Source organism: Bos javanicus, chromosome 21, assembly GCF_032452875.1.
Source record: "Bos javanicus breed banteng chromosome 21, ARS-OSU_banteng_1.0, whole genome shotgun sequence".
Classification (NCBI taxonomy): domain Eukaryota; kingdom Metazoa; phylum Chordata; class Mammalia; order Artiodactyla; family Bovidae; genus Bos; species Bos javanicus.
Genome location: NC_083888.1, coordinates 6,786,644 through 6,810,727, shown reverse-complemented (window position 1 = coordinate 6,810,727; position 24,084 = coordinate 6,786,644). Strand labels below are relative to the sequence as shown.

Below are 24,084 nucleotides of genomic sequence, written 5' to 3'. Positions count from 1 at the left end.
TTTCACTCTCTTCTTTCACTTTCATCAAGAGGCTCTTTAGTTCTTCTTCACTTTCTGCCTTAAGGGTGGTGTCATCTGCATATCTGAGGTTACTGATATTTCTCCGGGCAATCTTGATTCCAGCTTGTGCTTCTTCCAGCCCAGCGTTTCTCATGATGTACTCTGCATATAAGTTAAATTAGCAGGGTGACAATATACAGCCTTGATGTACTCCTTTTCCTATTTGGAACCAGTCTGTTATTCCATGTCCAGTTCTAATTGTTGCTTCCTGACATTAGGAACTTTATTTGTAACTAAATTGTGGTGTGAAGTATATCACTTCTATGAATGATTTTTCACTTAACATAATTATCTTTTTCAAAAGCAGGAAGAAATATGTTTAGAGAGCTGATCCTCAAAAATGAACTTGCCTTTTAAGATTATTTTGTGCCAAAGTTTGTTATTTATCCAGCTATCCACATTCTGATGTATCAAATTATCTGAACTAGGGTTCTAAGGAACTTTACTTTTTTTTAATTAAGGTAGTACAAAGTATCTAATAACTTAAAATTCACATAGCATGCTGCTGCTGCTGCTGCATACAGAATTGTATTTATAAATCAGTTTGGAGAGAATTGACATCATTATTTCTGAATCTTTCAGTGAATGAACACAGTATGTCTCTCCATTTATTTAGGTATTCTCTTATTTCTTTTATCAGCATTTAATAATTTTAAGCACCTTTAAATGTTATAACATTATACTCAAGTATTTCACTTTCTTCATGGGATTATAAATGATATTATATTTTAAATTTTCAATTTCCATTATTTATTGTTAGTATATGGAAAGGTGATTAATTTTTATATTTTGATCTTATGTACTTACAACCTTGTTGACCTTCCTTAAGAGTCAAGCAGTATTTTTGATAGATTCTTGGCATTTTCTGTGCAGACATGTCATTTGAAAGTAGAAATAGTTTTTATTTCTTCCCTTTCAATCTGTATGCCTGTAAAAACTTTTTCTTGCTTTATTGCAGTGGCTAGAACTTCCCATATGTACTATATTGACTAAGGTGGTGAAAATGGACATACTTTACATCACTGTAAAGTATCATGTAAGCAGTTGTTGTTCAGTCACTAAGTGGTATCTGACTCTTTGCAACCCCATGGACCATAGCACACCAAAGGGACAATATATAGCTTTGACATACTCCTCCAATTTGGAACCATCTGTTGTTCCACATCCAGTTCTAACTGTTACTTCTTGACCTGCATACAGATTTCTCAGGAGGCAGGTCAGGTGGTCTGGTATTCCCATCTCTTGAAGAATTTTCCACAGTTTGTTGTGATCCACACAGTCAAAGGCTTTAGCATAGTCAATGAAGCAGAAATAGATGTTTTTCTGGAATTCTTTTGCTTTTTCTATGATCCGGTAGATGCTGACAATTTCATCTCTGGTTCCTCTGCCTTTTCTAAATCCAGCTTGAACATCTGGGAGTTCTTGGTTCATGTACCGTTGAAGCATGGCTTGGGAGAATTTTGAGCATTACTGTGCTAACATGTGAGATGAATGCAATTGTGTGGTAGTTTGAACATTCTTTGGCATTGCCTTTCTTTGGGATTGGAGTGAAAACTGACCTTTTCCAGTCCTGTGGCCACTGCTGAGTTTTCCAAATTTGCTGGCATATTGAGTACAGCACTTTCACAGCATCATCTTTTAGGATGTGAAATAGCTCAGCTGGAATTCCATCACTTCCACTAGCTTTGTTCATAGTGATGCTTCCTAAGGCCCACTTGACTTTGCACTCCAGGATGTCTCTCTCTAGGTGAGTGATCATACTCTCGTGGTTATCTGGGTCATGAAAATCTTTTTTGTATAGTATTCTTGCCACCTCTTCTTTTTTTTTTTTCCCCTGTTTTTACTTTTTTTAATTTAAATTTATTTATTTTAATTGGAGGCTAATTACTTTACAATATTATATTGGTTCTGCCACACATCAACATGAATCCGCCACGGGCGTACATGTGTTCCCCATCCTGAACCCCTCTCCCACCTCCCTCCCCATACCATCCCTCCGGGTCATCCCAGTGCAGCAGCCCCAAGCATCCTGTATCAAGCCTGGACTGGCAATTCATTTCTTATATGATATTATACATGTTTCAATGCCATTCCGCCAAATCATCCCACCCTCTCCCTCTCCCACAGAGTCCAAAAGACTGTTCTATACATCTGTGTCTCTTTTGCTGTCTCGCATACAGGGTTATCGTTACCATCTTTCTAAATTCCATATATATGCATTAGTATACTGTATTGGTTTTTTTCTTTCTGGCTTACTTCATTCTGTATAATAGGCTCTAGTTTCATCCACCTCATTAGAACAGATTCAAATGTATTCTTTTTAATGGCTGAGTAATACTCCTTTGTTTATATGTACCACAGCTTTCTTCTTAGTATCTTCTGCTTCTGTTAGGTCTATACCATTTCTGTCCTTTATTGTGCCCATCTTTGCATGAAATGTTCCCTTAGTATCTCTAATTTTCTTGAAGAGATATCTGTCTTTCCCATTCTATTGTTTTCCTCTATTTCTTTGCTTGATCACTTGAAAGGCGTTTTTATCTCTCCTTGCTCTTCTTTGGAACTCTGCATTCAGATGGATATATCTTTCCTTTTCCATTTGTAAGGCCTCCTCAGATAGTCATTTTGCTTTTTTGCATTTCTTTTCTTGGGGATGGTTTTGATCACCACTTCCAGTGTAATGTTATGAACCTCCATCCACAGTTCTTCAGGCACTCTGTTCCTAGAATCTATTTGTCACTTCCACTGAATAATTGTAAAGGATTTGATTTAGATCATACCTGACCTAAATCTAGTGGTTTTCCCTTCTTTTTTCAATTTAAATCTGAACTTTGCAATAAGGAGTTCATGCTCTGAGCCATGGTCAGCCTCTGGTCTTGTTTTTGCTGACTGTATAGAGCTTCTTCATCTTCAATTGCCAAGAATATAATCAGTCTGATTTCAGTATTGACCATCTGGTGATGTCCATGTGTAGAGTCATCTCTTGTGTTGTTGGAAGAGGGTGTTTGCTATGACCAGTGCATTCTCTTGGCAAAATTGTTAGCCTTTGCCCTGCTTCATTTGGTACTCCAAGGCCAGACTTGGCTGTTACTCCAGGTATCTCTTGACTTCCTGCTTTTGCATTCCAGTCCCCTGTGATGAAAAGGATGTCTTTTTTTGGTGTTAGTTCATCAAAATGGTATCATCTGCATAGCTGAGGTTGTTGATATTTCTCCTGGCAATCTTGATTAAACAGCTTGTGAGTCATCTAGGCCCTCATTTCACATGATGTACTCTGCATAGCAGTTAAATAAGCAGGGTGACAATATACAGCCTTGTCATTTTCTTTTCCCAATTTTGAACCAATCCATTGTTCCATGTCCAGGTTTAACTGTTGCTGCTTGATGCGCATACAGGTTTATCAGGAGACAGGTAAGGTGATCTGGTATTCCCATATCCTTAAGAATTTTCCGTAGTTCGTTGTGGTCCACACAGTCCAAAGGCTTTCACATAGTCAGTGAAGCAGATGTTTTCCTGGAATTCCCTTGAGTTTTCTATGATCCAACAGATGTTGGCAACTTGATCTCTGGTTCCTATCTTTTCTAAATCCAGCTTGTACATCTGATGTAAGCAGTAGGTTTTATCAAATATGTATCAAAATGAGGAGGATTCCTTCTCTTCCTGGTTTGCTGAGTTTTTATCATGAATGGATGTTGTATTTGGTCAAATACTTTTTGAGTCTATTGATATCATACTGATTTTTCTTTGTTAACCAGTTGGTGAATTATTGGATGACACTGATTTTCAAGTATTGAACCAGCTTTACATACCCAGAATACCTCCCACTTAATTGTGGTGTATAGTTTTTTCTGTGCATTTCTATATTTAATTTGTTAATACTTTCTGGAGAACTTTTTTATCTCTGTTTATGAGAGCTATTGGTCTCTAGTTTTCTGGTTTTGTACTTTGTCTGGTTTTAAAGTCTGAGTAATGCTGGCCACATAAAATGAGCTGGAAAGTGTTCCTCCTCTCGTATTTTTCTGAAAGAGGTAGTATAAAAATTCCTCTCAGTTCTTTAAGTGATTGACAGAATTCTCCAATGAAACCATTTGGGCCTGGAAATTTCTCTTTTTAAATTACAGATTGAATTTATTAAATAGTTATACAGTTATTTACATTGGCTATTTTATCTTGGTTGAATTTTGATAGTTTGTAGTTTTCAAGGAATTCATCTATTCTTAGTTTGCGAATTTATGTGTGAAGTTGTTCCCTTATATCTTTTTAATGGCTGCAGGATATGTACTGATTTCACCTGTTTCATTTATTATGTTAATTTGTGTCTTCTTTAAAAATCTCTGCCAGTCTTACTAGAGATGTATCAGCTCTATTGACTTTCTTAATCCCAGTGAAGTTTCAATTTAACGGTTTCTCCTCTTTACTTCCTCCTACTAGACTTGGATTTATTTTGCTCTTTTTTGGGGGGATGGTGGTGGTTAGGGTAAAAACTTAGATTACTGACTTAATATGTTTCCTTTTTTCTTTTCTTTTTTTAAATTTTATTTTATTTTTAAACTTTACAATATTGTATTAGTTTTGCCAAATATTGAAATGAATCCGTCACAGGTATACCTGTGTTCCCCATCCTGAACCCTCCTCCCTTTTTTCTAACATAAGCATTTAAAGCTATTAATTTCTCTCTCAGCACAGCTATACAGTGTCTCAAAATTTTTGGAATGTTTTATTTCCATTGTTGTGTAAATTTTTATATCCTTTGGGACTGCCTATTTAACCAGTGGAAAAGACCTATACATTTGCAGATTTTCCTGTTCTGTTATTGATACCTAGTTTGAGTCCATAGTGGACACAGAACATGCTCTGTGATTTTTACTTGCTCTAGACAAATTGTTCTTCATTCTCTAACTTCCAGGGAAGCTAATATTATTGCTATTAGAGCTTTCCTCTTTTCTAACATTTGTATTTGTGCTATAAATTTCCCTTTTGTACTTCTTTTGCCTCATACCAAAATTGTTTGATCAGTTATATTACATTTTCATCAGTTCAAAATATTTTAATTTCTGTGCAGCTTGAGAAGAATGTGTGTTTTTCTGTTGTTGGGTAGAGTATCTATAAATGTCAATTAAGTCAAGTTGATTGATGTTATTGAGTTCAACTATATCCTTTCTGATTTTCTGCTTTCTTGATCTTTCAGTTACTTAAAGAGGGATGCTGAAGTCTCCAACTCTAACAGTGGATTTGTCTGTTTCTTCTTAAAGCTGTGTTAATTTTTGCCTTGTAGGTTTTGATGCTCTGTTTTTAGCTTCATGCACCTTACACATTTTTATCTCTTCTTAGAGAATTGATCCCTTTATTACTATGTAATGTTCCTCTTTATTTCTGATAGTCTTCCCTGTCCTGAAGTCTGCTTTATCTGTAACAAAGTAGCTGTTACATCTATCTTTTGGTTAGTGTTAACAGTGACTACCTTTACTGTCCCCTTTCTCTTAACCAATCTATACATTTATGTTTAAAGTGAGTTTCTTGTACACAGCATAGCTGGGTCTTGTATTTCCATCCACTCAAATAGTTTGTCTTTTCAGTGGTATGTTTAAATCATTCACATATAAAGTAGTTATTGATTTAGTTGGATTGTTATTGTGTTTATAACTATTTCCTATTGTCTATATTTGTTCCTTTTTTCCCCATTCTTTTTGCCTTTTCTGTTTTTAATTGAGCTTTTTATATGGTTCTATTTTATCTCCTCTCATAGCTTATCAATTATACTTCTTTTCTAAAAATTTGTAATAGTTTCCTTATTGTTTTCAATGAACATTTTAAACTAATCAAACTCCACCTTCAAATGATACACTGCACTGCTCCACTTGTAGTGCAAGTACTTTTTAACAGAATATTCCTAATTCCTCCCATGACAATGCTCTCATTCATTTCACTATTCATCTGTTGTAATTATACGGTACATTGTTACCCTTATTTCTTGAAACAAATTAATTTTTAGATTAATTGAAAATTACAAGTATAAAAAATTTTATTTACCTTTATTCCTTCTCCAGAAACCTTCCTATTTATTTATTCTGCAGTAAGTTATTTTTATTTTATTCTTTTATATACATTTACATATATATACATATATGCACATACATATATTTATCTATTTGGCTGCTCTGGGACTTAGTTTCAGCACGCAGGATCTCTGGCTGCAGCATGTGGGATCTAGTTCCCTAACCAGGATCCAACCCTGGCCCCCTGCGTTGGGAGTACAGAGACTTAGCCACTGGACCACCAGGGAAGTCTATCTTTATTTTTAAAAATTTTATTGACGTATAGTCGATTTACAATATTATGTTAATTTGAAATACACAACACAGTGATTCAGTATTTTTATAGATTATACTCCATTTAAAGTTATTACAAATATTGACTGTATTCCCTATGCTATATAATATGTTCTTGTAGTTTATTTACTTTATACATAGTAGTTTATGCCTCTTAATCCACTATTTTACCCCTCCCTTTTTCCCTCTCACTGGTAACCACCAGTTTTATCTCTATGAATCTGTTTCTGTTTTGTTATATATTCTTTGTTTTATTCTTTAGATTCCACATATAAGTGATAACACACAGTATTTTTCATTCTCTGGGTGGCTTATTTCACTTAACATAAGACTCTCCAGGTCCATTCGTGTTGCTGCAAATGGCAGGATTTCATTATTTTCTTTATGGCTGATTTATATTTCATTGTGTATGTGTCTATATTTATATATATATGCATATGTATATATATCCATTCATCTGTTGATAGACACTTAGCTTCCATATCTTCACTATTATAAATAATTCTGATATGAACATTGGTGTGTGTGTATCTTCTTGAATTGTTTTCTTCCGTTGTATACCCAGGAGTGGAATTGCTGAATCTTATGGTAGGTCAGTTTTAGTTTTCTGAGGAACCTTCATACTGTTTTCCATAGTGGCTCTACTAATTTACATTCCAACTGGAAGTGTGCTAGGGCTCCCTTTACTCCACATCCTTGCCAAAATTTGTTATTTGTAAACCTTTTGATAATAGCCATTCTGAAAACTGTGAAGTGATCTCTCACTGTGGTTTTGATTTGTAGTGCTCTGATGATTAGCAATGTTGAATATCTTTTCATGTGCCCATTAACCACCTGTATGTTTTCTTTGGAAAACTGTCTGTTCATGTTTTCTACCCATTTTTTAATCAGGTTACTTAGTTTTTGTTTTGCTTTTGGTTTTATTTTTTTGATACTGAATTGTATGAGCTGTTTATATATTGGGGGTTATTGATGTTTAGTCCCTAAGTTATGTCTGACTCTTTTGCAACTCCATGGACTACAGCCCTGCAGTCTCCTCTGTCTAGGGAATTTCCCAAGCAAGAATATTGGAGTGGCCAGGGGATCTTCCAGATCCAGAAATTGAACCTGTGTCTCATGCATTGGCAGGTGGGTTCTTTACCACTGAGCCACCAGGGAAGCCCATATTTAGGGTGTTAACCCCTATTGGTAATACCATTTGTGAATATTTTCTCCTGTTCAGTGGGTTGTCTTTTCATTATGTTGATAGTTTCATTTGCTATACAAAAACTTTTAAGGTTAAGTAGGTCCCATTTGTTTGTTTTTGCTTTTGGTTCCTTTACCACCAGACCTGCCTCCTGAGAAATCTGTAGGCAGATCAAGAAGCAACAGTTAGAACTAGAAATAGAACAACAGACTGGTTCCAAATCAGGAAACGAGTACGTCAAGGATGTATATTGTCACCCTGCTTATTTAACTTACATGCAGAGTACATCATGAGAAATGCTGGACTGGATGAAGCACAAGCTGGAATCAAGATTGCCAGGAGAAATATCAATAACCTCAGATATGCAGATGACACAACCTCTAGGACAGAAAGTGAAGAAGAACTAAAGAGCCTCTTGATAAAAGAGGAGAGTGAAAAAGTTGACTTAAAACTCAACATTCAGAAAATCAAGATCATGGCATCTGGTCCCATCACTTCATGGGAAATAGATGGGAAGCAGTGGAAACAGTGTCAGACTTTATTTTTCTGGGCTCCAAAATCACTGCAAATGGTGACTGCAGCCATGAAATTAAAAGACACTTGCTCCTCGGAAGAAAAGTTATGACCAACCTAGACAGCAAATTAAAAAGCAGAGACATTACTTTGCCAACAAAGGTCCATCTAGTCAAAGCTATGGTGTTTCTAGTAGTCAGGTATGGCTGTGAGAATTGGACTATAAAGAAAGCTGAGTGCCGAAGAATTAATGCTTTTGAATCATGGTGTTGGAGAAGACTCTTGAGAGTCCCTTGGACTGCAAGGAGATCCAATCAGTCCATCCTGAGGGAAATCAGTCCTTAATATTCATTGGAAGGACTGATGCTGAAGCTGAAACTCCAGTATGTTGCCCACCTGATGTGAAGAACTGACTTATTGGAAAAGACCCTGATGCTGCCAAAATTAAAGGCAGGAGGAAAAGAGGATGACGGAGGATGAAATGGTTGGATGGCATCACCAATTCAATGGACATGAGTTTGAGTAAGCTCCAGAAGTTGGCGATGAACAGGGAAGCCTGGCATGCTGCAGTCCATGAGGTCGCAAAGAGTCAGGTACGACTGTGACTGAACTGAACTTGAAGATATAAAGGTAGGAAAATTATAGCAACAAGACAAACAAAGCAGGAATGGAAATATTGTTATTGAACAAACTAAGATTCAAGTCAAAGTATTAAATGAATGAGAAAGAACATAAACTCAAAAGCTTTTGCATGGCAAAGGAAGCAATAAACAAAATGAAGGACAACCCACAGATTGGGAGAAAATATTTGCAAATGATGTGACCGACAAGGGATTAGTCTCCAAAATTTACAAACAACTCATGATGCTTAACAGCATTAAAGCAAACAATCCAATCAAAAAATGGGCAGAAGAACTAAATAAACCTTTCTCCAGGGAATACATACAGGTGGCTAAGAGGCACATGAGAAGATATTCAACATCACTGATTATTAGAGGAATGCAAATAAAAACTTCAATGACTTATCACCTCGTACCAGTCAGAATGACTATCATTGAAAATCCACAAACAATAAATGCTGAAGACAGTGTGGAGAGAAGGGAACCCTCTTCACTGTTGGTGGAAATGTAAATTGTTACATATTACTGTGAGAGCTACATATTACTGTGCAATCCCACTCCTGAGCATATATGTGGACAAAAACATGATCCAAAAGGATACATGTACCCCATTGTTCATTGCAGCACTATTTACAACAGCCAAGACGGAAGCAAGCTAAATGTCCGTTGACAGAGGAATGAATAAAGAAGATATGCTACATATATACAGTGGAATATCACTCAGCTATTAAAATGAATAAAATAATGCCATTTGTAGCAAGATGGATGGACCTAGAGATTGTCATACTGAGTGAAGTAGGTCAGACAGAGAAGGAAAAACATCATATGGCATCCTTGATGTGTGGACTCTCAAATGAATAAATGGACTTACAAAAAAATTTTAAAAAGAAGTTTTGGATTATTCTAGTTCTGAGAAAAATGTTCTGGGCATTTTGACAAGGATTGCATTAAATTTATAGATTGCTTTGGGTGGTATGGACATTTTAATATTCTTACAACCCATGAAAAGAGAAAATATTTCCACTTGTTTGTATTGTCCTCAGTTTCCTTCGTCAGTATCTTGTTTTCAGGGCATACGTCTTTCAACCTCCTTGGTTAAACCTATTTATAGATATTTTATTCTTTTTGATACAGTTGTAGAAGAGATTGTTTTCTTGAATTCTCTTTCTGGTGGTTCATTATTAGTATAAAGAAGTAACATATTTCTGTGTATTAATCGTGTATCCTGCAACTTCACTGAATTCATTTATTAGTTCTAATAGTTTTTTTTTTTTTTTGTCTGCTTATGTAGATTTTAGAGTGGAAACTTTATATATATGCTATCATGTCATCTCTAGTTTTATTTTGATCTGAGTTTTTTACCTATATCCTTTTCCTCTCACTGAAGATCTCCTTTCAGCCTTTCTTGAAGTACAAGTTTGCTGACAATGAATTCCCTCAGCTCTCAGTTTGTCTGAAAAAGTCTTTATGTTCCTTAACTTTTACAGGATAATATCACTGGATATAAAATTTTCAGTTTGTGATTTTTTTCCTTTGAGCCCACAAATACTTCACTTCTTACTGGCATGGTTCTAATAAGATGTCTATGGTAATCTTATGCTTTTTTCTCAATAGGTAACATTTTTTCCAAGATTTTCTTTTTCTTTGGTTTTCTCCAGGTTGAATGTGATATTTCTTTTCTTTCTCTCTTTATTGAAGTACAGTTGATTTGTAACATTGCTCTACAGAAAGTGATTTTCCATTTTATATATATACATATTCTCTTAAGTACTCATTTTCATTATGGTTTTCACAGAGTTATGTATATAGTTCCCAGTGCTGTACGGTAGGGAGCCTGATTATCCATTCCATATATACTAGTTTGCGTCTGCTAATCCCAAACGCCCAATGATCCCTTCCCTGCTCTCCTCCCCATTGGCAAGCACGTGTCTGTTCTCTGTGTCTGTGAGCCTGTTCTGTTTTGCAGGCAGGTTCATTTGTGTCGTATTTTAGATTCCGTATCTGAGTGATAGGGTACAGTTCTTATTTGTAGTGTTTTTGTTTTGTTTTTGTTTTATCCTGCTTGGTGGTGGTAAGTTTCTGGATCTGTGATTAATTTTGTAAAGTCCTTGACCATCATTACTTCAAATAATTCTTCTGCTTTTTTCTCTCCTTTTCCATCTAGTATTCTAATTGTGCATACGTTGCACCTTTAGAAATTGTTCCACAGATTTTGGATTTTCTATTTTTTTAAAATTCCCTGTGACAATTCTAACATCTCTGTTATATCTGAGTCTAGTTCTAGGATTTCCTTTGTCTCTTCAGCATGAACTTTTTCTTGCCTTTTGGCATCTCTTAAAACTTTTTGTTGAAACACAGACATATTGTACTGAGTAATAAGAACTGAGATTTAGTGTGAGATTTTATTTTAGTTTGGCTAGAAGCTGAGCTCTGTTTTATGTCGGCTATAGTAGGTACTAGAGGCTTCAGATTCCTACTCATATTTCTTTAGTGTCCTTTTTTAATTCTCCTTGCTTGATTTGGGCTTCTCTATATGCTTCTCTTCAGAGAGTCTGAATCTTGCAGCTGTTTTTGTTTTTAAATGCAGATTTTTAACAGGAATGCATTTCTGTCATAATATTTTCATTCTCTCCTATTTTGTCAAGAGTTACCTTTTATACTCCTATCTAATTTAAAAGCTAGATCTTTGCCTCAACATTCTGTCAAGCCCAGGATGCACTGTTCGTAAATGAGCTTTAGGAGCATGGTGGACCCTCTTCCCCAGCACCCTCAGGACTGCCCACTGCACCCCCTGCAGGCCATGTAAGATGAGCCCAAGGTTTAATAGTGCTGAGATTTTATTTATTCTGTTTTATTTTTAAATTTTTATTTATGTTAAAATTTTATTTTATATGCAATATAGTTGATTTACAATATTGTGTTAGCTTCGAGTGTAAAGTAGAGTGATTCATTTATACATATATCCATTCTTTTTCAAATTCTTTTCCCATATAGGTTACTATATTGTGTCTGGCTCTCTGTGCTATATAATAGGTCCTTGTTGATTATCTATTTTATATATAGTAGTGTTTATTTGTTACTCTCAAACTCCTAATTTCTCCCTCCCACATTTCCCCTTTGATAGCCATGTTTCTTTTTGACATCTGTGAGTCTGTTTCTGTTTTGTAAACAAGTTAATTTGAATCACTTTTTTAGAGTCCACATATGCATGGTATTATATGATATTTGTCTTTGATATACTTCACTAAGTATGATGATCTCTGTGTCCATCCATGTGGCTGTAAATGGCATTATTCCATTCTTTTTTATAGCTGAGTAATACTTCATTGTATGTGAACTAGATCTCTATCCATTCCTCCGTTGATGGGCTTTTAGGCTTGCTTCCATCTCTTGGCTGTTGTAAATAGTGCTGCAATGAACATTGGGATACTTGTGTCTTTTCCCACTATGGTTTTCTCCAGATACATGCCCAGGAGCGAGATTGCTGGATTATATGTTAGTTCTATTTTTAGTTTTTTAAGGAACCTCCATGCTGTTCTCCATTATGATTGCACCAATTTATATTTCCACCAAGAGTGAGGAGGGTTCTGCTTTCTCCACATTCTCTCCAGCATTTATTGTTTATAGATTTTTTGATGATGACTATTCTGACAAATGTGAGATGATACTTCACTGTAGTTTTGATTTGCATTTCTCTAATAATTAGCCGGGCTTCCCTGGTGGCTCAGTGGTAAAGAATCCACCTGCCAATGCAGGAGATGTGAGTTCAATCCCTGAGTCAGGAATATGCCCTGGAGAAAGAAATGGCAACCCGCTTCAGTATGCTTGCCTGGAAAATCCCACGGACAGAGGAGCCTACAGTCCATGGGGTCCAAAAGAGTTGGTCATGACTTAGCAGCTAAATAACAACAACAATAAATAGCCATGTTGAGCATCTTTTCATGTGCTTTTTGACCATCTAGATATATCTTCTTTGAAGAAATGTTTATTTAGATCTTCTGCCCATTTTTTGATTGGGTTGTTTGTTTTGTTGATTTAGAGCTGCATGAGCTGGGTCCATATTGGGAAATTAATCCCTTGTCAGTTATTTTGTTTTCAAATCTTTTCTCCCATTCTGTGGGTTGTCTTTTCATTTCATTTATGTGAAAGGCTTTGCTGTGAAAAAGCCTTTAACTTTAATTAGGTCTCATTTTTTTTACTTTTGGTTTTATTTTCATTACTCTTAGGTGTGTGTGTATGCTCAGTCACTCAATCATGATTGACTCTGTGTGACCCCATGCATTGTAACCTGCCAGGCTCCTCTGTCCATGGAATTTTCCAGGCAAGAATACCAGGGCATCTTCCCAAAATGCATGGCTCCTCTTAGGAGGTGGATGCAAAAAGATACTGCTGTGATTTATATCAAAGAGTGTTCTGCCTACATTTTCTTCTAAGAGTTTTATAATATCCAGCCTTACATTTAGGTCTTTAATCCATTTTGAGTTTATTTTAGTATATGGTGATAGAGAATGTTCTAAGTTCATTCTTTTACATGTAGCTGTTCACTTTTCCCAGTACCACTTACGGTATATTCTTGGCTCCTTTGTCATAGATTAATTGACTATAGGTGCATAGTTTATTTCTGGGTTTTCTATCCTATTCCTTTAATCTATATTTATCTTTTTGTGCCAGTACCATATGTTTTGATAACTGTAGTTTTGTAGTATCATCCTAAGTCAAGGAGCCTGATGCCTCCAACTCTAATTTCTTTCTCAGGATTACTTTGGCTATTCAGAGCCCTTTATGTTTCCATACAAATTTTTTGTTTTCACTTCAGTTCAGTCACTCAGTGGTGTCCGACTCTTTGCAACCCCATGAACCACAGCACGCCAGGCCTCCCTGTCCATCACCAACTCCTGGAGTCTACCCAAACCATGTCCATTGAGTCAGTGATGCCATCCAACCATCTCATCCTCTGGAGTCCCCTTCTCCTCCTGCCCTCAATCTTTCCCAGCATCAGGGTCTTTTCCAGTGAGTCAGCTCTTCACATCAGGTAGCCAAAGTATTGGAGTTTCAGCTTCAACATCAGTCCTTCCAGTGAACACCCAGGACTGATCTCCTTTAGGATGGACTGGTTGGATCTCATTGCAGTCCAAGGGACTCCCAAGAGTCTTCTCCAACACCACAGTTCAAAAGCATCAATTCTTTGACACTCAGCTTTCGTTATAGTTCAACTCTCACATCCATACATGACCACTGGAAAAACCATAGCCTTGACTAGACAGACCTTTGTTGACAAAGTAATATCTCTGCTTTTTAATATGTTGTCTAGGTTGGTCATAACTTCCCTTCCAAGGAGTAAGAGTCTTTTAATTTCATGGCTGCAGTCACCATCTGCAGTGATTTTGGAGCCCAAAAAAATAAAGTCACCCACTATTTCCACTATTTCCCCATTTGCCATGAAGTGATGGGGCTGGATGCCATGATCTTAGTTTGCTGAATGTTGAGCTTTAAGTCAACTTTTTCATTCTCTCCTCTTTCACTTTCGTCAAGAGGCTCTTTAGTTCTTCTTCACTTTCTGCCATAAGGGTGGTGGTGTCATCTGCATATCTGAGGTTATTGATATTTCTCCTGGCAATCTTGATTCCAGCTTGTGTTCATCCAGCCCAGCGTTTCTTATGATGTACTCTGCATAGAAGTTAAATAAGCAGGGTGACAATATACAGCCTTGACGTACTCCCTTTTCCTATTTGGAACCAGTCTGTTGTTCCACGTCCAGTTCTAACTGTTGCTTCCTGACCTGCATACAGGTTTCTCAAGAGGCAGGTCAGATGGTCTGGTATTCCCATCTCTTTCAGAATTTTACACAGTTTATTGTGATCCATACACAGTCAAAGTTTTGTGAAAAATGCCATTGGTAATTTGATAGTACTTGCATTGAATCTATAGATTGCCTTGGGTAGAATACTCATTTTGACAATATTGATTCTTCCAGTAAACAATATATCTTTCCATCTGTTTGTGTCATCCTCAGTTTCTTTCATCAGTGTCTTATAGGTTTCAGAGTACAGGTCTTTTGCCTCTTAGGTAGGTTTATTCCTAGGTATTTTATTCTTTTTGATTCACTGGTAAATGGGATTGTTTCTTTAATTTCTCTTTCTAATCTTTCATTGTTAGTAGTTTTGGGTATTAATTTGATCTATACTCCACTGTCCTTATGCTGCAGGCCATTTACTCTGGTGATTAATGAGGGAGGGAAGTGTTCTCAATTTTGTGATTATATCTCATTATTTTAGTGGGCCTATATCTCTAGGCTGTGACCTTCACAAATTGTTCTTGTCTTGCATATCTTGCTTTCCCCACTTAGGTGGAATGGGCAGGGCAAAGCAGGCTTGGGTGGGAAGAATGTCCTTCCCTAGCTGGGGTAAGGTGTTAGTAAGCTCTTCCCTCTGAAGAACAGTCCTTTGTATGGAAGATGCTCTGGACATGTTACATAGTGACTACTCTTTTCCCTCTTCCTGAATGAGCAGCAAGGGGATCTTTTTTGGATTTTCACCATGACACCTTATAAGATTCCTGGGTCCTGCTGCTGCTGCTAAGTCACCTCAGTCGTGTCCGACTCTGTGTGACCCCATAGACAAAAGCCCACCAGGCTTCCCCGTCCCTGGGATTCTCCAGGCAAGAACACTGGAGTGGGTTGCCATTGCCTTCTCCAATGCATGAAAGTGAAAAGTGAAAGTGAAGTCACTCAGTCGTGTCCGACTCTTAGTAACCCCATGGACTGCAGCCCATCAGGCTCCTCAGTCCATGGGATTTTCCAGGCAAGAGTACTGGAGTGGGGTGCCATTGCCTGTGTCCTGGTCACCCTAATATTGCAGCCCCAAGGAGTATCTCACTCTCAGGCTTTTCCACACTTAGCCTCCCTGCAATTCTAGTATCTTCTGTCCAGGTAAGCAAATCTCAGCTGTGACCCTCTGGAGGTATCTGTCTTGCCAGATTTTGAAATTGCAGTTTGCCCTATGACCTCAGTTCTCTGGTCAATAGCGAAAAGTTACTGATTTTCAATTTGTTCAGCTTGTTCTTGTTATACAAACAGGAATGAGAACTTCTAGGCTCTTTATGTCAGAGATGAAACCGGATGTATTCTCTGTATATAATTTCAGTTCGTTCAAATTTGCGAGGTTTGTTCTTCAACACAGAATCAGAATATAGTCTATCCTGGCGAATGTCCCATGGGCTTCTGGGAGAAAAAGGAAGTATGTTTGTTACTATTGGGTGGAGTGTTTTGTATATGTTAGTTAGATTCTTTGGTACATTGAGTTATTCAGTTCTACTGTACCTATGCTGAGAGGCTAGTAGTTTGGTTGCTGAGAGTAAAAATGTTGAAGTTCCCACTCTTATTGTGAGTTTATCTGTTTCTCCTTTCAGTGCTATTATTTTTTAACAGCTTTATTGAGATAGTTTACATATCATACAATTCACCCACTTGAAGTATACAATTCAGCAGTTTTTACTATAGTCACAGGTATGTTCAGTCAATACCACAGACAATCTTGGAACATTTTTCTCACTCTAAAAGACACTTTGTACTCTTTAGCTGTCATTTCTCTATTTCCCCATACCCAGCCCTAAGCAACTAATTGCTTTTCTTTCTATATAAATGGATGGATTTCTGTGTCCCAATCTTTTGGATAGGGAGAACAGGCTTCTCTTGGAGGTTTGGGGGATTTGGTTTTTTTGTTTGTTTTGTTTTTTGCTCCTGCTTGTTGGTGGTTCTGGGTTGGAAGCGTCTAGAGTCCTGTCCGAGGTATGTGGGAGGCAGTAAGGAAGCCGAGGGAATTCACCATTGCTGTGCTGCTTCTCAAGCCCTAGGGTCCTAGGCTGTCTATCTTCATTCTGTCTTTCAGAGTCTTCCAATGCTTGCTTGTTGTGTTATTTTAATTATAAGAGAAAGGACCTGGGAGCAATGGGGCTATTCCATCTTGGTACAACCAATAGCTCCCACCAAAATGTATTTTGCCTCCAAAATCCAAAGGAACCCACAAGTATGTATCTGTTTCTTCATAGTGAGCAGTTCTGGATGTAACTCTTCTTTCCATTTGAAACTTTACCAATGTGGCAGATACCTGAACTTTTGCAGGCCTTCTCTGTCACCTCTAGTAAGCATGAGTTGTATTAAGTATCAAGTGTGTTTGCTATTTCCAATTTGATTTCCCCTCATCAATACATATTTTAATGTTTCAGTGAAGGGACTGCTTTCCTGACCCTCCCAGAGATTTCCAGGTAATGACTGAGCAGGTTACACTTCATTGGATCCACTATGACATCCCCATTTCTCTAAGCCTTTGTTCTTCTTCCTCTGGACTATACAGTGAAAGTTCCAGCATCTCTTTCTCACCGACTGTAGGCCTCTACTGGGTCAAGACTTCTATTAACTATTATAGGTACTCAAATGAACACATTAAATCCTAAGGCCTATGTGAAACACCCTCCTTGGCCTGATCCAGTCTTAGACTTACTCTCACTAGCTAATGTACTTAGACTCCATAGTTCTTCAAATTCCTGCAAATAAAATTTGGCAAGATTCCTTCATGTATGTAATCTCTCCCAGGAGCAGCTCTTGCAATTAACTCTGAATCATGCTGGGATTTTACTTTCTCTACGGCCCTAGAGGCAGGGAGTATTGTTCATGTGGGTCCTAAGAAGAGAAATTTCCTTTTTAGGTAACCACACCAGATGAAGTCAGTGAAATCTTTTTATTCAAGTGACTGCTTGTTTTCTTAGAAGGCAAGAAAGGCTGTTTCTAATGTGAAGAAATGTTTAGAGATATTAGAGGTTTAAGGTTCTTATCCTCCTGTCTACACAAAGGTTTCCATCTCAAGTCTCAAGTCCTCACCCTTTCCCAGCCAGAACCTTTATCTTAGCATAAGAGACTTAGCATAAATATACCTGTAACTGGCATGTGGTTCTGCAGCTTGTACACTCAGACCTCAGGCATGTCGCTCACACAGCTTCATAAAATAAGAATTCCTCTAAGGCCACCATATAGAAACTTTCTGATTCTCTACCTATGCCTTGAATTGAGAGTTTAAGTCACTAAGTTTATCTATTTTTTTTTGAGGGGGCTTGGGATTTGGGGGGATCTCTTCAGCAGTCAGAAGACTCCATCTCCTTCCACAGTCTTTGAATTAATCATGATGCCACAGCAATCAAGTACCACCACACTTGATCTCCCAGCACCTTATCCTCCACTGGCAGTCTGAGTGACCATTCAAGTCATCGTGATACCACAGCTTCAAGTGATCAGTGATATCCCGTTGTTTCCCTAGCAAGGAGGTCATTCATGTCCTCACCAACCCAACCCCAGAATCCCACTCTGATGGACTGTTCCTTAGGCCACTCACTCTAACACACACTAAATCAGCCATGGTACTGGCTGGAAAGCACACATAAGCTGGAATGTTGAAAAGGAATTAATGGTGAGGGACTACTTATAGGAGTTCAGGCAGGATTCAGAGCACCCACAGGGATGAGAAAGTACCTGGGAACTCACAGCAGTAGGAAGGTTTACTATTCTTAATCTTTTGGCTTAAAGAACAAAGGAAGATCTGGAGGCTGTTGAGAACTAGAGCCATCAGGAGGGGCCTGCCCAATAAAAGCTCTGGTCAGAGAGGTAGAGATAGAGTGAGGGGAAATAGTCAACTGTTCCATAAAAGCAGGGGAAAAAACTGGCAAAAGTTGTCAGAATTGAATTTTTCAGAACTCTGGAAATTAACAAAAAGCTTACAGCAATCTGGAGTGCACTTATTCAAGAAAAGTGGCTGGATCTCAGAAAGAACAGAGATCTTTGTGATGTTGTAACTTACAGTCCCATCTTCTAGTCTTAACCTTGAAAACTAAGGATCTGAAATCACAGTTAAAACCAGCAAGCTGGTAGCAATTGGAAAAGTGTGGGAGGAAGTAGGAGCATCTTCAAAGGGTGGTTCACTAAGAAACCCTGCTTGCAAGCCTGTCTTTTTATTTCTTCCATCAGAGTTCACCAGTGCAAAAAACCTCTTCCCTGAGGATATTTGTCAAAAATTGTCAAAACAATTACAAGCAATTGCTTAACTTCACAGATGTCTGAGGCAGTGAATAACTGTTGGGCCAAATAATAGACTAAGCAGCCAAAGATGGAGAAGCTCTATACGGGCAGCAAAAACAAGACCGGCAGCTGACTGTGGCTCAGACCATGAACTCCTTAATGCAAAATTCAGACTTAAATTGAAGAAAGTGGGGAAAACCACTAGACCATCCAAGTATGACCTAAATCAAATCCCTTATAATTATACAGGGGAAGTGACAAATAGATTCAAGGGATTAGATCTGATACACAGAGTGCCTGAAGAACTATAGAGAGAGGTTCACATTGTACAGAAGGCAGTGATCAAAACCGTCCCCAAGAAAAGGAAATGCAAAAAGGCAAAATGGTTGTCTGAGGAGACCTTACAAATAGCTGACAAATGAAGTGAAACAAAAGGCAAAGGAGAAAAGGAAGAATACATCCATCTGAATGCAGAGTTCCAAAGAATAGCAAGGAGAGATAAGAAAGCCTTCCTTTGTGATCAACGCAAAGAAATGGAGGAAAGCAATAGAATGGGAAAGACTAGAGATCTCTTCAAGAAAATTAGAGATACCAAGGAAACCTTTCATGCAAAAATGGGCACAATAAAGGACAGAAACGGTACGGACCTAACAGAAGCAGAAGGTATTAAGAAGAGGTGGCAAGAATATACAGAAGAACTATTCAAAAAAGATCTTAATGACCTAGATAACCATGATGGTGTGATCACTCACCTAGAGCCAGTCGTCCTGGAATGTGAAGTCAAGTGGGCCTTAGGAAGCGTCACTATGAACAAAGCTAGTGGAGGTGATGGAATTTCCAGCTGAGCTATTTCAAGTCCTAAAAAATGATGCTGTTAAAGTGCTGCCTTCAAATCTGTATGCAGGTCAAGAAGCAACAGTTAGAACCGAACATGGAACAACAGACTGGTTCCAAATGGGGAAAGAAGTACATCAAGGCTGCATACAAGAAGTACATCAAGGCTGCATACAAGAAGTATGCAAGGCTGCATACATTTAACTTGTATGCAGAGTCCATCGTGAAAAATGCTGGGCTGGATGAAGCACTGGCTGGAGTCAAGATTGCCAGGAGAAATATCAATAACCTCATATATGCAGATGATACAACCCTTATGGAAGAAAGTGAAGAGGAATTAAAGAGCCTCTTGATGAAAGTGAAAGAGGAGAGTGAAAAAGCTGGCTTAAAACTCAACATTCAAAAAACAAACATCATGACATCTGGTCCCATCACTTCATGGCAAATAGATGGGGAAACAATGGAAACAGTGACAGACTTTATTTTCTTGGGCTCCAAAATCACTGCAGATGGTGACTGCAGCTGTGAAATTAGACGACGCTTGCTCCTTGGAAGAAAAGCTATGACCAACCTAGACAGCATATTAAAAAAGAGATATTACTTTCCCAACAAAGGTCCTTATAGTCAAAGCTATAGTTCTTCAGTAATCATGTATGGATGAGTTGGACCATGAAGAAAGCTGAGCACTAAAGAATTGATGCTTTTGAACTATAGTGTTGGAGAAGACTCTTGAGAGTCCCTTGGACTGCAAGGAGTTCAAACCAATCCTAAAGGAAATCAGTCCTGAATATTCATTGGAAGGACTGATGCTGAAGCTCAGTGCTTTGGCCACCTGATGTGAAGAACTGACTCATTGGAAAAAGACCCTGATGCTGGGAAAGACTGAAGGCAGGAGAAGAAGAGGATGACAGAGGATGAGATGGTTGGATGGCATCATCGACTCAATGGACATGCATTTGAGCAAGCTCTGGGAGTTGGTGATGGACAGGGAAGCCTGGTGTGCTGCAGTCCATGGGGTCACAAAGAGTTGGAGGAGTTGGACACAACTGAGCAACTGAACTGAACTGAACTGAAGGCTGGAAGGGAAGATAGGAGAATGAGGTTTCTGCAGGGGCTTCAAAAAACACTGACATATTTCTGGGAGTATTTAAGGTCGTGTGCATGGATAAGAATGTGGGCATGTTCAAAAGAAGGCCCAAGAAGGCCCTGAGCTTTCACTTCTGCTGGCAGGAAGTGAGACTCTGTGCAAGCAGAACGTGAAGGCTAGGGCAGAGTTGTCAGCTGCCTGGTTGGGTGCTGAAAAGTGTGACTGGAGCCCAGTGAGAACTAAAGCCATATAGGAAGGTCCATCCAGGGGAGGTGTATGCTCATATCAGCCAAACCTAGCTGGTTGGGGAATCCAGGACTAGTACAAAAATCTAAGACAGGAGAACCCATAATGGCAAAGCTTCTTTTGGAGGATTGTGGTGATCCAGAGAAAATTAAAGCCCATAGAGAAACAAAACGATTTATCAGTGGTTGCCAGAGACTTGGCAGGGAGTTTGGGGGATGGTGCTTTGCTGCAAGTGGACACAAGGAACATTTAGAAAGATGAGAAATAGTTTATATGTTGATTGTGGTGTTAAATACTTGTACATATTTCAAAACTCATTCAACTGTAGACTTAAAATGGATGAATTTTATTCTGTGTTTGTATGTACCTATACCTGTATTAACTCGACTTTTTCTTAAAAAGAAGAAAGAAAAGTTCAGCTTTTCTCTCTTCCGCTGGCTGTGGCATCAGCAGCTTCGGAGGTAGGGTCTATAGAGGTCACCTTCTCGGACTACATGTGTGTGCTAAGTCACTTCAGTCCAACTCTGCAATTCTTATGGACTGGAACCCACCAGGCTTCTCTGTCCATGGGATTCTCCAGGCAAAAATACTGGAGTGGGTTGCCATGCCCTCTTCCAGGGGATCTTCCTGACCCAGAGATTGAACCCACACCTCTTACGTCTCCTGCATTGGCAGGTGGGTTGTTTACCACTGGTGCCACCACAGAGAAAGGCAAAGACTGGGTTGAGGAGTGGGGAAAAGAGAAAACAGCCAGCACAGGAATCCTGTGGAATCAACAGTAGATTATTCTCTCCTCACCAGAGAATAGCACTTCTGGTGGGAAAACAAGGCATCCAGCCACTGGAGCCGCCCAGACTGGCTCACGACTCACTGCAGGCAGATGGCAAGTGGAGTTTGAGACGGGATTCCTCTGCTTGTGGGAGAAGACCCTCAAACTCTGGGATTCAGATTCTGAAATTACTTCTATAAGCAATCTGTGGGAATACATTTGTAGGATAAATCCCTTAAAATTGTGTTTTTTAAACTCTTTGGGGTGTGTGTGTGTGTGTGTGTGTGTGTGTGTATGTATATATATGTTCTATTTAAATTGGTGACATTTTCAATTACATGATTTTTATAATATATTTCAAATTCTCTCATCGCACTGGGTCTAGTAAGTAGAATTCAGACCATAACATGGAAGAAGCTTATTTTTCCTTAGCTGCTAACACAGGGGGCTTCCCAGGTGGCACTATGGTGAAGAACCTGCCTGCCACTGCAGGACACATAAGAGACTCGGATTTGACCCCTGGGTTGGGAAGATCCCCTGGAGGAGGGCAGGTCAACCCACTCCAGCTAACATGGAGGTGTTGTCTGAAAGCTGCTAATAAAATTAGCATACGCATACCTCACCTGATTCCAGTGCTCAGTTTTAAAAGGAATTTGCATTTCTGTTGTGTGTTCTGTTGACCATACCTAATTCTTTATTTTAACCAAGAAAAAGACTGTCTCTAATGGAAGGAATCCTGAGGTTTTCCTCTTGAACTGTGTTCATCTCCCCCTCTTTCCCCAGGAGGACAACTGTGAGTTTTGTGGCTTACTGCTGCTCCACCCAATGTCTGCAGACTTTTGACCTACTGAGTTGATAAACACTCAAGAGCCTCAGGAGTGGTGCCAGCTTGACACTGCAGTTGCCTGCATATCGCACACTGTGCGGCAAAGCGGTGGAGAGTCCAGCCAGGCCCAGCAGCCCTTGCGTCCTGCCACACTCAGAGACTACAGGACTCTGGAGACGTCACGATCGAGCTTCAGAACTGAAATGCCTTCACCCTTCCCCCAAGTTGGAATATATCCTCCTCCAAATTAAGAACCCTTGGTCTTCTGTGTTTTTCTTTTTATGTGAGTGTGTCTCATATGCAGACTATTTAGTTTGATATGCCTCCCCAAATCTAATTTAGAGCAAGTTTCAGCTCCCTGAAGAACTATAACTTGATAATATAACCAAATTAACTTTTAAACATATATACCTTCAATGGTACTTGTAATCTTCTCCTCTGTCTTTCTTTCCCCAGTGAATTATTCCCCAGAGGTTACTCTCCATGTTTTTAACAAATTTCAGCCAACCCTATGACCTCAGTAGTATTGAATCGTTGGCAGAGGGGTGGGGGTGGGGGTTGGGGGTGAGGGGGAGGAGAGAGAGGGTGCCTGAGTTGGCTCCAAGTTGGACTCTAGCAGGGGCTTCACAAGGGTCCTAGCACACACCCTTTGGAAAGTTACAACCTTGTTTATAAAGTTTTGCAACCTATTTTGTGAGGGTTTTAAAAATAAAACTAGACTATAAATGAAATAGACACTTTTGAAAGACTACAAAAAATAATTTTTGAATTTTTTTATTCCCTCATAAGATTATTTTTTATTTGAGAAGAGTTTGAAGAATATTTGAGGCTTTAAAAGAATCTGATTCTTTTCTTTCTGGATTTAAACATTTTCTGGCTACTGAGAAAGGGAGAAGAGAACACATCAAAATATGACCTCTGGTGTTTCTTGTTAGATGGATTATGGTTAAACTTATACTGACTTTGAAATATCTTTGTTACATATGATAAACAAGTCTCAGCTACTTCTCCTACTAGTTTTTAGCAAGGTGATTCTAAGTACAGTCTGTGCACATTTATTTAAATACCTGCAGCCTTAGATAATCTTCATTTTGACCCTAGATTTCTTAAGTACTTGACACACTCTTGTCCAGATAACACTGAGAAAACACAGGAAACGCAGGTCCAAATTCAGCCTTGGACTTTTGCAAAAAGGCCATAAATGGAAAGTGTGAGATTGTACTCTGACATAAGATAATGCTCTTAGTGGAGGACTCACATATTTGCTCTTCCTTTGAAAGGATGGCATTTTAATGTTGCTTTGCTGCCAGATGTTCATCTGGTTGCCGTGAACTTAATCTTTTTTTACATTTTTAAAAAGTTTAATTGTACATAGTTTTCTCTAAAGGCAGGACTAAAAGGGAGTACACCAAGAAGGTTTACTTGGTAGGAAAATTATTTTCCAAAAATTTCATATTTGTCAAAAATTTGGTTTATGGAATTTTATTAGCTGCCCTAAATCTGTAATGCTAGGCTCTAACAGTGCTAAAAAATCCTACATAGTTACTGACGAAT

At 38.5% G+C, this 24,084-nt stretch overlaps 1 protein-coding gene across 3 annotated transcripts in view; it reads left to right on the top strand.

Moving 5' to 3' along the window:
* Positions 1-22,784, top strand: part of LRRC28 (leucine rich repeat containing 28) — a 193,629-nt gene extending 170,845 nt beyond the window's left edge. For all 3 annotated transcript variants that reach the window (XM_061394269.1, XM_061394272.1, XM_061394273.1), the window contains one exon: positions 22,488-22,784. In XM_061394269.1, the coding sequence (XP_061250253.1) occupies positions 22,488-22,560 (73 nt within the window). In that variant the 3' untranslated portion in view covers positions 22,561-22,784. The remainder of the gene's footprint in view (positions 1-22,487) is intronic.
* Positions 22,785-24,084: the final 1,300 nt, after the last annotated feature.